The 16,351-nt window shown below is 29.0% G+C and overlaps 1 protein-coding gene across 2 annotated transcripts in view; it reads right to left on the reverse strand.

Annotated features, from left to right (window-relative positions):
• Positions 1 to 10,430, reverse strand: part of LOC107445600 (LIM/homeobox protein Lhx3) — a 111,519-nt gene extending 101,089 nt beyond the window's left edge. The window contains exon 1 of one of the 2 annotated variants that reach the window (XM_016060032.4): positions 10,171 to 10,430. In XM_016060032.4, coding sequence (XP_015915518.1) covers positions 10,171 to 10,255 — 85 coding nt within the window. In that variant the 5' untranslated portion in view covers positions 10,256 to 10,430. Of the gene's footprint in view, positions 1 to 9,297; positions 9,883 to 10,170 lie in introns of those variants that run through there. The other variant, XM_016060030.4, reaches the window with a different exon arrangement.
• Positions 10,431 to 16,351: the final 5,921 nt, after the last annotated feature.

Genomic DNA, 16,351 nt, shown 5'->3' on the forward strand with positions numbered 1-16,351 from the left:
ACAGCAAAAAATAGAATTCAAAAATCCCCTGTAAAACTGTTTCACCTCATTGTAATTTAAGCGGCAGTGAAGACCAAATCGAGGAAACATCTCTATGAATGGATTACAAGTAGCTTCCTCGAAATTATTTTCCCGTCTTATTTTTTGAAAGGCAGTGAAATTACAGGTTTTAAAAAGAAAAAAAAAGTAGAGAATTTTTGAAAAGAAGAAAAAAAAAATTTTTGAGAATTTTTGAAAAGAAAAAAAAAATTATAAATGATAAATATTAGAAATAAAAAATGACTCCGAAACTGAAATATTTCTAAAATTACGTATTGAATTTTTTTTCGTTCCTTAAGTATTAAACATCTTCAGGTAAACAGTTACTCTATTGTAGTACTTATTTTTGAATGTAATTGCCCATTATATTTATTTTCCACATGCTTGAAAATTTATTGTAAGCTTTTTAAACTGAAATAAGTCACTTTCCCTCTATAAATATCACAACCATGTTGATTGGGTTATAACTTTCTCCTTTACCCGGAAATACGAACAAGAAAACTCATCAAAACTTTCGGCATCTTACAGAATAAAAGTTGTTTCCTCTTCTACCAGCAGATGAAATTTGTCTCTCTTTTGGGGAATAACATTGAGTAGAATTGTTTAGTTCTCAAATTGAAGGAAAAGAAACTTTTTGAAACTTTTAAACACAAAAAATAAACTTTTCAGACATAGTCTGATAACACGAAAAATAATTTCTTTTACTTTCCTCTAAAACATTTAACTGCAAATTCATTTTATTTTCATTTTATAACCATCTTTGAACAGCTGACCCAGTTTTGATTTTGCGGCTACTGATGTTCAACGCAGTAACCTTGTAATTTTGAACCCAATCCAGTAGATAAAGGAACTCCTGGATCAAGTAATGGGAGAAATTTGCCCTTGTGGTAGCACTTTTCGAAGGAACTTTCACGTTACGAGGAGAGGGAAATCACGAAAACCTCTCATGTTTAATCTGACGGGAAGAGAATTCTAACCCATGGTCCGTCTACCACTAAGGATATTTTACGCCAGCACTGTGGTCTGTACGAGCCGGGTGGTGAATTCATATCGACCAGCCATCGCTGGGATTCGAACCCGGCTCAATTCATTGGAAGGTAGCGCTCTAACCCCTGAGCCACCACGGCTCTCATTGAATTCATTTCTTATGATTATCACTTTAGATGGTCTGAAAACATTAAAAATAAACTTAGATAATTATTTGATTGGGTATGTATTCTACAGCTGTCGCTTACGAACTCTCAAAAATTAAATAGGAATTCATTTCGCATTTTGCCTGGAGTAAAAATGACTTTAATAACTGCTATTATTCAACGACTTTATAATCTATTATTGGCAGGGAAAAAATGATTGTAGTATTGACGCACAAAACATGCTTTCACACCTGTTTCCAAACATGCTTTCACACATGCTGTACCTGTTTCATTGTTTAACTTCCATAAGCATTTAAAAATTCATTCCATTATATCGATTTACAAACTCTAAAAATGAATACAATCATTTTAAAGAATAAAGAAAATTTAAATAATGCAGTTACGCGTGTTGTATAAATCTGCAACTATAGTTAAATTATTGCATTTTATTTCAATATTTTATTTTTTAAAACAGATTTTAAATTTATTTTAATTTTAAAGTAGTTAATTAAATGCTAATTAAATAATTTTAATTTAACTTTTAAGAAAAATTGAAATTATTGTAGTTAGATTAAATGCGTCGGTGTATGTCTTTTACCTTAAGGCATAATTGCGAAGTGTTGATAAATGCCGATTGTTTGTTAACTTACTCCGTATAAAGAATAGATATCCAGCTTGTAAATATGATAAATATTGTCTATCATTTGTATTTTAGTTATCTTAAGAATCATAATAAAGGTAATTAAGTTACATTCAATTTAATGAAAACACTTTTTCCAGTCTTATTAAAGTTCGAAACTGTGTAAGGTACATTTCAATTGTTTCTTACAGTAAAAATTAAAAAGGAATTAAGCTAAATTGCTTTTTTAAAATTTACTTTCAATTTTTATATGCTTAAAATGCGTGCCGACTACACATTTTTAATGCTAAAAAACATTATTTCCATGGAGCAGTTTGTTTTCAATGACTTTTTTAATTTCCACTTTCGTTTGCGTGTTGAATAGCTCATTATCCAAATAAAATTTACAATTCACCTGAAATATGTTCACCTATTGAGATGGAAACTAGGCCTTTAATTAAACTGTTCTTATTTCAGCATAATTTTCTAAACTTTAAAAACCATCTAAAACCTCTAAATACCATCCTAAACCTTTTCAACAATTCTTCAAGGTGTTCCGTAATATTCGACTTCAATGTATATTTTTTAGAATCCTTGTCGAATTCGAAGGCATATGCATTGATCGTCAATAATATTTGAAGGAAGAAGAAACGAAAACTCTATCAAATCTGTCAAAACACAAGTGAGATGGAGGCGAAAAATGTCAAAACCAGTTTTATTGCTTGAGGAAACTTTAAGGTGTTTTAAATAATCACCTTTCAAATAATCTGTTTTCTTCAGCAATCAAACTGGTTGCTATCGTCCTCTCTACCGCTTTAGTCTCGTCTTTCTGAGCATTGATTGAGTAGATTTTGACATCATTTTTGTTTTTTCTCAGTTTAAACATTAACTTTTCTGTTTCTTTTTTTAACAAATATTTTAAATATATTTATTAAAAGCGATGATATTTGAACAACTTGTATTTTTCAAACTATTTAAAACCTTAGTATAAATATTCTCTCTGCACTATATAATTTAAAATTCTAATTATTCTAAAAAAAAATTCAAGGGCTTTGGAAAGATATTCATTTGTACAGCATTTTCACAAAGGAAAAGGAGAAAAAAAATTCATAAAAGGAATAAAATGCCTTTAAAAGGCGAAAGTTGAAAAAAAAAGTAACGAAATAAAACACTAGAAGGAGATTGATGAATTGAAGTGTTATTTAAAAATTGAAAGAAAATGGGATGTATATATATTTTTAACAACACTCTATGTATCTGTTTTATATCAGAAGTTAGATATTGAAATCTTTAAAAAATGGATTTTCATCATGAACAAGAATCCGGAGGAATCAGAAATGAATCCTCATTGAGATGTAAAGGAAAGTTTCCAGGAGAAATCTTTTTTCAACACAAATAAATTCAAGTTTTTTTTTCCATACTAGATTAATCTACTCTCAAAATTTTTTGCGTTTCCTTGTTTGTAGACTTCTGTTTGAAAGCTATTCGGATATAAGACAGGATTTTTGTAATATATTTTTATTCTGTGATTTATTCTTCGGATCGATTAATTGTAGATTTTGCAAAAATATACACAAAGAAAAAAAAATATTGGTAAAAATACCGTTCTGTATGGTAATGACATTTTTGTTAAACAAAAAGCATAATTCTGGTGATAAAATCAAAATATAGGATGCTTAAGCAGAATAGTAATCTGGTAGTTTTTTAAATCCATATGGAAACGATTTATCGAAAATTCAGGCTTTCAAAATTATAGTTCTTATTACAACCCATTTAGTAAGAATTCATAACTGAAAAGTAAATTTAACCGAATAAATGATTTTGATACTATGCTCTTAGGTATCATGATAAAATTTTCAAATTTTTCAAAATTTTATCAGATAATATGAAAATATATTTTATTGTTAATCACACGTCGGTAAAAATTACCGAGCTTTTTAGCGTCCAATATAGCCAGATGCAACGCTTAATTTTATGCATATGCTGGTAGTTTTGACCATGCATTTTTTTCTCAGTGTATAATCCAATTGCAAAACATAATAGTTATTTTTTCACTTATTCTGACGTAAATACAATGTCGTAGTTTAATGTGATCGCTTCGGTACCTATAGGTTTTGATTTCAATAAACAGCTGATTATACTAACCGAATATTTGCCTTATATAGTATTTTCTAAGTATAAACATGCAATAGACTCATTAAATTTAAATAAATTTGTAAAATCAATTATATATATATATATATATATATATATATATTAATTAGCCAGCCAGATGGTCGAGCGGTTAACGTGCCTGACTGCGAAGTAAATGGCTGCGGGTTCGAATTCCGCCCAGTACATGGATGTTTCTCTGTGTGTTCTCTATAGTGTGATGTGTGAATGTGGCCCACCCTTTAAACTGACTAATTCCACTTATTAGGAATTAAACATTGTATAATATATTTTTTATTTGGAACCTTGAACTGAATCCCAGCAAATTTCGCTAATACATAATATATTTTCCTCATACACTTTATGAATTATGTATTATTGACAATATTTTTATTCTGTACTATTAACAGTGTATTATTCCATTATGTATTATTGACAAAAAATTTTTTTATGCGCAATACATTTAAAAAGATCATAAAACTCATTTAAAAACCGAAATAAGTTATTTCAAAACTATTTTGTCAATGAAAATAAGCCAATGTTTAACAACTTATAATTGAATAAGAATTAACAATGAGGAATAAATATTTTCTAAAGCTTACACACTATGACATATTTAATGAGTCAAAGCTGGAATACTTTCCAACACTAGCAAAACTTTCAGACAGAACTTTAAAAAACAACAGTAAACCATGGAAATACAAATTTAATAACAATATTATTTCCACTAATATTATTTCTACCAATATTATTTCAACTAATATTATTTTTACTAATATTATTTTTACTAATATTATTTTTACTAATATTCTTTCCGTGTTACAAAAGTTATGCTAGTTTTGCTCCTTTTATTTTGCACCTCGGAGTATGCTTATTGAAATTAAAATAGCATAATTGCATAATTTAAAGTTAATACTTATTTCATTGATTTTCAAATGAGTTTCCCTTAGAGGTAAATAAAAAAAATTACAATTTCATTTTAGTTTTCCACGTAAACTAATAATGGATATCAGGTAGTAATCATTTTTTACTGATAGTATTTAAAACTGTGTTTAATCAGCGTTATTTAGGTACATTAATAATTTTTGCTTGCATTGCTCTCACAGAATTTATGAAAGAATTACTTGATAATTGCTAGTTGCCTTCAACCAGTCAATCTCAGTTGCTGTGAATGGACTAGTGAACTAAACATATAAACATTATCCTAGCATTTAGTAAATCGTTAAAAAAAAATTTAAACAAAGTTCTTCTACCACACATTTAGTAAAAAATACAAAATTGAAAGTTAAATTTAACCGAATAAATCGTTTTTATGCCATGCTCCAAGGTTATCATGATAAAATAACTTAAATTTTCACATTTACTAAATTCTATCACAAGTTATAAAACCATACATTATTGTTGTAATTTTATCAAAATCATTACTAATGAGCTTCGGTAAAAATTAGTGAGCTTTTTTGGTGTTCCCATAGATCCAGAAATACAATATATTTAAGCATATTCTGTGATCATTATCTTACTATTCTGTGATCATTATCTACTCTAGCACATTAGATTAATATACTGAGTTAAAGATTTTTATGAAAATATATTTAGTGTTTTAATGCATGTCCAAAAAAATTATTTATAAAACCCCTCTCGTACTTTGACAAAAAAATAAATAATAATAATAAATAAATAAAGTAAAGCAAAAGAATAAAAAAAAGAAAGTATTTTAAACTTATTTATTCATCCTTAAAATGATTTTTTCAATATTTAAATGTTTTGTTTCCTTTTTTTTTTTTTTTTTTTTTTTTTTGTTAGAAAATATTTCTGTTACGAAATTGCCGTTTGTTACATGTGAAGCTTAACATTTTTGCAAAAAGTGTTACTCAAGCCACCACGATAATTTTTTTTCCCATTCATTAATTATTTATGATAATTTGTTGCCTTAAAATACAATATAAAATTCTTGCAATGTCAATTTTCATTTGAATCGAACAGTATATTGCATAAGTTGTGGATATTTAGTGTAAGTAACATAAATATTAATAGAATTTAGCATTAACTCCTATAAACATTATTTAAAATTTTTTTTTTTTTTTTTTTTTGAGAAAGTATCTAGCCTCAAATTCGTATGAAATTATCTCTCTAACACTGACAAGGGTGAAGAAGATTTTCTGTTTATATCCAAGGACAAACGGACCTGCTGCCTACTTTATGAATGAAAATGATATTTTAGTCATGCCTCCCTCCCCCTTCACACAGACTGATTTAACACATTTTACTCTTCCATCTATCAGCTTTAATTAAGAAATTATCAACCCAGCGGTGAAATTCTAACACAGAATATAGAATTTTTTTCAGAAAAACATACTCTCACTCATATGGAATAGTGAATCATCAGTTTCTTTAATCAGAGTGAAATAAATTTTCTGCTCTCGTTTAAAAAAAAAGTTTAAAAAAATAAATAATAATAAATAAGATATGAAGTTCTGGGTTAAAGATGTGTTTACATTACTTCAAAGCATTATTCTCTTATACAATTTGAGGGGGAATCGAAAATTAGTTCATGGTAAAATAATTTCTCGTAAATAAAGTTGAAGTGCCTTTAAAAACTTATACAATATTACTATTTCTTGTGGAACTTTAAGTTACAAAATTTTATAACCATAGGTTATACAAAATTTTATAACCTAAGATTGAGATTCTGTGTACCCGTGCAATTTTGAGGTTGCTGCATATCATATGCATTAGCCTACATCTAGGATTACCCAATCAAAAGAGGATTACCTTTTGTATAATATAAAATCAAAATTGAAAGCAATATTTAGTAAGGGCTTAAAACTTTTTTGAAAATTTTTAATGCTACTAAACTATTAATTTTAAACAACAGTATTAAAGTTATATCGTTTCATTTATTTACGAAAAAGAATAAAATTCTGAGGATAGTATTATGAATTCTCTTTTGAGAAAAATTTAAAACCTTCATAATTATTTTTACTTTTGTGAAACACTTGTTTTCAATGAAAATCTTTATATAATATATAATATATATTATCTATTAAAATTACTTAGTTTATTATTAATGAACTGTTAAATTTGCACTTTATCATTTAGTTCTTTTTCTGGAACGTAAAAAAAAGTTCTTATTTTTACTTTTCCCAAACCAGTCAGTCTATGTTACGCAGAAACTGTTGCTATTCATGAATAAATAATGTAACAGAATTATTTTAGACATAAGCCTTTTTAAGTAATTTCGAAAAATATCGAAATTTTTTATTTATTTTGATCTCAACAGAATTTTATTGACAGTGCTGAAGTTGAAAAAAACTATTGGAGGAAATTTCGCTTTAAAATTTAATATCTTCAGTCGTAATCAAAGTTATTTTTGCTAAGAAATTTGCCCCTCTCACTATACCGTAATTAAAAGCCACTTCCACTATCAAAGTAATGAGCTTTTTCTTTCAGTGAAAAATACCATGAAACGGTTACAAATTCAGTTAAGACAGCAATAAAACTCTTTTAATGTAAGCAAAAAAAAAAAAAAAAAAAAAAAAACGAACAATTATTTATTTTACCTAGTTATAACTAAAAGCTATTATAAACGAGTTTTAAATGCGATACATAATGAGTTTCTTATTACTAGCGTTTTCTTTTTCTCTTCCTCATAAGAAAAGTTTATCTCAAAAGTTTGCGAAACTTATTTGCATGTAAAATATAATATTTAGGACTAGTTTCTTCTACAAAGCGGCACAAAACTTTATTTCTTAAATTTCTTATTTATTTCCTCCTTGCTTACTGTCTATTAAAACTGTCTTATACATTACAGAAATGAAATATTTAGTAGGTAACTTAAAGTTTTAATAAGTTTTTAGCGGGTCATTTAACTTCCAAGGTGATATATTCAGATATAATTAAAAAATAATTTTTACATTTTGCTTTTTTGTTCCCTTCAAAATACTAGTTTTTTAAAATCTGAACAATTCGGAAAATTTATGAAATTTAAGCATAATATCAAGAAAAATATATACATTATTTAAAATTCTATGTATTTTATTTCAGCGTTGAGTACACTAGTCACAAAAAATAAAGACATATAATAGGAGGAAATTTTCAAAAGTTACTTAAAAAATTTTTATGACAATCGGCAAATAAAATATAAATTTGAAATAATAAATAGCAATCTTCTCCATAATTTTTACCACCTATTAAAAATAAAATGAGCTTTTAATTAATTTAATAATCAGAAAAAATAATCATGATTCAAGATAAATATAAATTGAGAGTAGATATTTATTATTGTAATTTAATAGAGATTGTAAAAACTTTTAATCGGATAGCTTTGAAAATAAGAAATAGATAATTTTAATTTTTTAATTATTTATTTCTTTATATTAAATATTTTCGAAGAAATCAATCTTTAAAAAAAGCAGCATTAACTTATTGATAAATAATAAAATTAACAAAAAAAAATTTTTAAAAACCGTAACGATAAAAACATAAATAAAAGGGTATATAAATTATAATGAATAAACAACAAAAAAACAACAAAATAAATTGTTTTGCCTGGTAATTTTTTAAGAAAATTAGAATAAAAATGGTTTTAAAATTCATTTAAAGAGTTGTTAGAAATTCTCTTTTAAACACCGAAATAGGCTAACTATATGGAAATATTCATTAAAAAAAAAGGAAATATACATATAAAAAAGCAATGATTTGAAATGTTAATAAAGAAAAAGAAAAAACGAACGTAGTCTGAATTAATTTATTTTTTAGAAAAATTAAATTACATATCATAATTATAAAATTCGTGAAAGTTCTTTTTGAGAATTAACTATTAGGAAAATGGAGGGAAAATCACAATTAAATACTGCAAAAAAACTGTCTTAAGAAACTTCAAGTCTCTAATCAAAGTTTAAAAATTTAATAATCATATAGTAGTAAAATATGCATATAAATTACAGTTTGAGATTTATATTAAATATTACTGTAATTACTTGCTGATTTTTAGTTTATTGAAAAGTATTGTTAAGTTATTTATTCTATTTTACAAAGGTAGTCATAAGTAACATTGTAATGATATGGAGACATTCAATTTTCCAAACAAATCAATTGAAACTTACCTCACATTCTATACGTCTATAATTCTCATTCCTTTTTTTTTTTTAAATAAAAAAAAAAAAACTACAGGAAACAATGCACATAATCCGGAAAAAAAAAATCAACACACCTGGCGATAAATCAGCATGAAAGAAAATTTAAGAATTAAAAAGAAATTTTTCAAAACTAGGAAATAAACCGTGGCAAGGATTGCTTCCCTTTTGTATAATCCCAATTCCTTTTTGTTTTTCTTGATTGGAATGTATTACTTACTTAATATTGCTATAAAGATTCTCTGCAGAACGTGATGCAGCCACTGATTTTTGACGTAAGCGCGTGTATTCATGCAAGTACTTCGTAGGAGGAAGTTTATTATTGCGAATAAAAGTTCAGGCACATTTAGCATCGTAGTGTTTGCAACACTGGATGATGTTCGATAGCATAATTCTTTTTTATAGTTTAAGAACGATGTTAGTGTTTAAGTGCAAAAACTTGTGGTTAAGAAGATAGTAGATTTGAACGGATGGACGAAAAAGTTGCGTTGTGGACAACAGAAGAGTCTCGGAGACACTTTCTATCTTTGCGGCATCTCGAGCATATTTGATGTCCTAGTCCAATCGGATACCAGGACTGAAGATTAAAATAGGAGAAGGGGGGTGGGAGTAACAACAAATAAACAAGCTAACGACAACGACGAACTCCAAAGGAAAACCAGTTTAGCCAAGAGTCATGCAGTTTTAATTCTGAAATATCGATGAAAGCGAGAAGCTGGAACGATAATTGCTGGCCATGTTGAAACAATCGCACACACTCAATCATTTCAAAGGGAAAAGCGGTGGTTCGCCTTGTGTGTGTACCCGGGCCTTGCTACCCACCCCCGTTGTTTGGTCTCCTTTCCAATAGATCGCTAATTTGATCAAGTCTCACAGTAATAAGCAACTTCAATTTGGCTAAGTGCATGCAAGGATACAACGAACGGTTAAACGGGGGATGGAGGTAGAGGGGGTAGACGAGTGGGTGGGGGGAGAGGGAAAGAATCCTTGCCACAGCGGAGAGTCTAAAGTTAATTACGGCTTGCCGGATTGAAGCAGAAGAAAAAACGTTTTACAACCGGACTGGATGGTTAGTAGAAATGCGAAAGCAAACCTTCTAGAGCCTTGTTTCGGGCCAGCAGGGCTAGCAGGAGGTCCGCGTTGGGTGGATTTCCGTCCGCGCTGACCATGGTGGACATGCCCGCTGGCCACGCGTTCCTTCCGATGGTGATGATGATGGTAGTTGGTGGTCACCGTCCAAAAATACAACAACCGACCTCCACCACGAACTGGAGCGGACGCGCTTTAATTTGGGTAAGTGCGCTTTGCTGGCGCTCTCGCCAATAAAAAGGGATGTGTCACCAGCCGGTTGAGGGACACTTCTTCAAAAATTTTTCCGCTTGGGTGGGGGGAGGGGTGCTCTGGTTAGGGGGGACGGCGCGCGCTGGCTTTCTCTCCACGCCCTGATTACTTATGCAGAGGATGGCCACGCCCACCTACAAAAGCTGCAGCCAGTGGCGAGGCGCCGTTTACCTGTCAACGCCTGCACCTGAGACGCATATGGCGGACGCCTTGTTTCAGATTTATTTTCCACTAAAGTGATGGAATCGTCTGCCGAGATATTCGCATTGGAAAGTGATGTGAACCTAGCTCAGATTGTTTTCAGGAACGTTTCGGAATATCTTTTACACACGGAATAAAATTTTGGAAATATAGATTGGTGTCTAACTTTTTGTCAACAAGCCATTGCTCCTAAAATTATATATAGAGATATATAGTTTCATGTCTTCAGTAATATCAAAGCATTTTCTTGTGTATTCTCAATTCAGAATGTTTCTGTTCAACATTTTTTTTTATTTAAATTGACTTTTGTTTTAAGCGTCAATTGCTGTTATTATTTGAAATAAGATTTTTATTGTAATTTTGATACTTTTTATTACTATCAAAGCGATTTTTTTTTTGTAATTAAAGTAAAATGTTAAAAAAAAAAAGCATAGTAATATGCTGGTCATGCTCATTTTTCACGGTTTGTGTACGTAACATGTGGTTTAAAACAAAATAAGTATTGTAAATCTACTATTCTCCCCCGTTTTGTTGGATGAGATTTAGGACGTCGAAGAATTTAATAAAAGACGAGCACATTTTTACTGTTGTACTGGAAATCTAACTAACCAACAGACTTGTGAGTCTGTAACTGTCTTTGTAACTTGCACATCACATTCTCTCAAACTTGAGATAAAAATTAGGGAAAAGATATTTTCACTATACTTTTAAATGAAATCAAGCTATAAATATTTCTTAAAAATATAGCAAGGATGTTTTGTGTAGGAAATATTTGCAAAAAAATATATATATATATATGTATTTTATTAATAAAGCATCAATGACAAAAAATAACGTAAAATTTCAATAGTTTTTTTTTGGAACAATGTTTTGACAAATTGATTCTATTTAACTTTCATTCAAAAAAAATAAAAAACAAAACCTGCTTTACATTACAGATGTTTTCGATTAAATCAATCTTAATAAAAAATTCATGTAAACCTTTTTATGAAAATTTTTTCAGAAGTTAACTAAGACATATTTACTACAAAATATGTATTCCAAAAATGTTATCTCCCTTTAAAGTTGTAATTTCCTACAAACATGAAATCAGTGATATTTTTCTAAATTTTAAAGTAATCTGAAATTCATTAATGTCGAAATAAATATGTTTGCAATTGATCTAGAGGGAAATATATATAATAGAAGGGATTTTTCCTCGATGACTTTTGCACCAGTTTTAAGCTCTAAATGATACTTATCCATCTGAAATCTATAAAAAAATCCGTTTTATATAAATTATATTTAATTTTATCTGATTTAATGAGAATTGATTAAAAATAAATTAGGAAAACAATTGAGAGTTATTATGTAAGTTTTAGCAGTTATTTTATTTTATCAATTCACAGACTGAAAACCCGGAGTTAACCTGAATCTAATAAACTTGTATATAATTCCAGGAATTAATTGAAGAGCAAATTTCCATTATTTTCTCATCATTTTTAGTAATGATGGAACAATAATGGAAAATCTCGAAATTTTTCGGAAGATCCATTTTTTAATATGAAGCGTCTCAGCTATAAATTATGAAGCGTCTCAGAGATAATTTATTTTATAACCATCGTTGAACAGCCGACACAATTTAGGATTTACTGCTACTAATATTCGATTCCGTAGCCTTAAAATTTTGAACCCAATCCAGAAGACAAGGGAACTCCTGTATCAAATATTGGGAGAAATTTGCCTTCGTGGAGGACTTTTCGATGGAACTAACCCTCATTTTCGTTAAATTGAGAGGAAGATCTCGAAAACCTTCCACGGTTAAAATGGTGTCAAGAGGACTCTAGCCCATGATCCGTCTACCACTGAGGATATTTTACGTCAGCGCTGTGGTCGGTGCAAGCCGGATGCAGAATTCGAATCTACCAGCTATTTCTGGGTTCAAATTCGGGTTACCTCATTGGGAGGTGAGCGCTCTATCCCCTGAGTCACCACAACTCGTCGCAGACGTATTAACATGGTGAATAATGCTATACCGAAAACTAAACAAAAACATCAGCAAACAGCAATTTGGCGATTCTCGAGAATGCTCCTTCAACGCCAAAAGCAATTTTCGCCAACTATAAGTCTTATCCTAAATACGATCTGCTTTTAATCTCCAAGGAAGCAGTGGTCTCCCCATTTCTATCCATAGAAAGAAGAAAAAACATAAAATTCAAAAGCAGATCGAACTTTAAAAACTTTCAAAATGATTATTTACACCTGCAAATCTCAAATTCTTTAGCTGTAAATACGTAGCGCCTAAACATGTTATTAATCAAAATTATACATAACTCAAAATCTGAAAATAAAAGCAATGAAAATAATAAAAAATTGTCCATTTTTAAAAATGGAGTCATGGTGGCTCAGGCGATAGAGCTTTCGCGTTCCAATGAGGAGAGCTGCAACTAAATAAAATAATAATATTTTATAAAGGTTTTTTTTTTGCATGAAATTATTTTTAAATAAACGAATTTCATAATTGCGTGAAAATTTTTTTTAGTTCGTTTAAAAAGTTCTAAAGATATAACGAAATACGCAAAAAGTAAACTTAGCATTAAGGGGTTCAAACTTTGGAGCCTGACCAAACAGTTGGGACCATATTTTCCAAATTGCGGCTACCCCTATATTTTGGGCGTCAAAAATCTGAATCCGTCGAGAAAAAAAGTATGTTTATTCAGAGAAAGTACGTTTTTGTGTCCAATTTTGTAACTTAAAATATCGTCTGCCCTTATTAATTCTCATGTTTGAAGTCAACCCCTTGAACCATTAAGATGGAGTTACCTAGAACGTGAAGATCCAATAATTAGACCAAAAGTTATTCAGTGTGGTCCATTTTTGTTTTGTTGTGCTCTGTATATTGAAGTACTATTAAAAATAAAAGTTTAGACAAAGAAGCTCTGCTCCAATACATTGTGCAAAAGCATCCCAGGAATATTGAAAATAAATTTCCCCATAAAGTAGGGCGAAGAGACAAACTTCAATAAAATTTTTTATATCATTCCTTAATATTCAAATAATAACATGTAGTAAAATAATATGTGTTTGACATAAAATCGTCATATAAATAAAATTTGATTTCTCAGAAACTATTCAATTGATTTCGCATAAATTTTGTATTTTTCCATACAAAATTACATTCTTTAAAATAGCGTAAAAATTTGTTTACCTTACAATTCAAAAAATTTTCGACAATTATTAACTAGAATAATAAAAAGACAATAATTATTATTATTTTTTTTAATTATTTTTTTCATGGAATTATCTTAAGATGGCTTGTGTGCAAAAATTTTTCGATTTGTTTAAAAATTTCCGTTGTATTGCGAAATACGTAAAATTAGCATTAAGTGGTCAAAACTTTGGACTGCTCTGCTCTCCTGACCAAAATATTGGGACCATATTTTCCAGGTTGTCGCCACTCTTTATATTTTGAGGGTCGGGAATTCGAATCCGCCGAAAAAAAAGGTATGTCTATTCAGCTATGCTTGATTTCCTAACTCAAAATATAGTATGCAGTAATTAATTAGCATATTTGAGGCCATCACTTTAAATCCTTAAGATTGAATCCTAGAACGTGAATATTATATCTCTACACCAAGAAGTTATTAATGGTGCTTCGTTTTATTTTTATATATTTATTTATTTGCGTGGTACACTGATTATCAAAAATTTAGGAAAATCAAAATATAAAAGGACATCAAATTATATTCGAGAATAAAATCTGCGTAGTGCATAGTTCTGACATTTCTTCTCAGCTGAATTCGCGCACAGCTACTTAAAACTGGTTAAAAGGAAACTTCTTATTATTACGTTAAAATAAATTTAGCACACTTATGAGCAAAATATTTCAACTTCTATCTGAAGAAAAAAATTTATCCCATTTTATTATAAAATACTTATTTCTGCTCTGTCTTTTTCTAGTTCCATTGATTTTAACTTTTATTTAGCACTATTTACTCTTTTTTAGAATGAATAAAAAAGTTTAAACCAATTATTAAAAAAAAAAGTTTTACGCGTATCATATCACATATTCTTAAGCTAGAGTTACCAGTTGCTATTTAAACTGATCAGTTACCGGTTGCTATACTATTTAAACTGAAACATTCTGAAAGTTTCGAACAGGTCGAATGAAGCAATTGGATGGCTCTTAAACGGTCGATTTGAGGAGACAAGTTTTGGGGTTGGTCGAACATGATTCATCATTGACCTCTTGCTCTTGGTCCTCAGGACTAATGGTCTTTAAATGGACCTTGCATTTGAACGATTTTAAATTCCACTAAAATAGTTCCTTAGCTTTAGAGTTTAACTATTCAATATCGTTCAAAATACTACGCTGTAACATAATTTATATTTTATTTTAATTCTTGTATTTTATATGTTTTAAAACTTACCAATGATAAATGTTCTTTAAAAAAGAATTTCGGAAATTATCTGTTAGATTAACTATGAAAATACAATATTTTTAAAAATTTTACGTAGAAATTGTATTTAATATGAACCTGTTTTTCTTATTTTTGATATTATTTTGTTAACTAAAGGAAAATGATAAAAATTATTTTTCTTTTAATCTTAAATTTGTGGAAAAGATGTGAGGAGTTAGTATAATGGTAAGCCAGGCCTATTTGAAAGATAAGAATTTTAAGTCAAACTCTTGCTCCGTATTGTTTCAAGATAGATAGTCAAAAAATTTCCGAAATGTCCAGTTCTTTGAAACGTATTCATGGGTATCATAGTTTTTTCAATTAAAAGGCTCTTGAGCGAATTGAGTATAAATCTTATCATCATATCACCTTCGCCCTTCAGTATGTTTATTAATCACAAATCAAAAAGTAAATTTCTAATCCGCAATTTCAATTTTTTTCAATTTTAAAAGATACTGAAATTATAATTTAATCTTCCATAGAATATAATTGTACTCATACAAATAGTGCTCATGAAAACAGCCCAGGTTCTAATCTCAATTTTTCTTGCTTGTACGTTATGTTTTCAAAGTTAGAAAACAAGAATCTAATTGATGTTAAAATCTATTTTAAGAATTCAATGCTTTATGAGTAACACTGAAATGCTTTGTGATTTTTTAACAATGCAGCACATTAGTGGATCGGTGTAAATAAAAAGTACAGAGGATAATGTACATACGGTGGAAAATATAACTGTGAAATTTACAGAAAAAAAAGCCCTACCGATTTTCTCAACAAAAAAAAACTGTCAATAGAAAACTTTTGATATCTTTTTTTCTCTGTTTCTAACCGTTATCTACAAAATGTAAAAAAATTCCTTTATTTTTATTTTTTTAAATTCAATTTGACAATTTAAAGTTGTTTTGTTGACGAAATCTCTCTCTCTCTCTCTTTCAGTCTAATCATAGATGGATTAAATCCGTCAGTTCAAATTTTAGTTTTTGCCATTCAGTTTTGCTTATCATTCGATAACTTAAACCCTTTTCAAATCATTTTACGATAATTTTCTATATTTGATATTACTTTTCAGCAATTATTTTATAATTTTGAACTTCGTATAAATAAAACTGAGAATCAATTTTATTGTCAAAATGATTCTAATTTGAAATCCCGTGTACTCATTATTGTGTACAATGACATGCTCAAAATTGAACAGTCTCTAAAATGTCACATCACGAAAAATTAGCACATTTTCTTCAAATGGGACAAAGTTGAAACATTATTAGCTTATAACGATCAGATATTCAAGAAGAA

The sequence above is a fragment of the Parasteatoda tepidariorum genome, chromosome 8 (genome assembly GCF_982258835.1).
Source record: "Parasteatoda tepidariorum strain Cologne lab strain chromosome 8, Ptep-v5.0, whole genome shotgun sequence".
NCBI classification, from domain to species: Eukaryota; Metazoa; Arthropoda; class Arachnida; order Araneae; family Theridiidae; genus Parasteatoda; species Parasteatoda tepidariorum.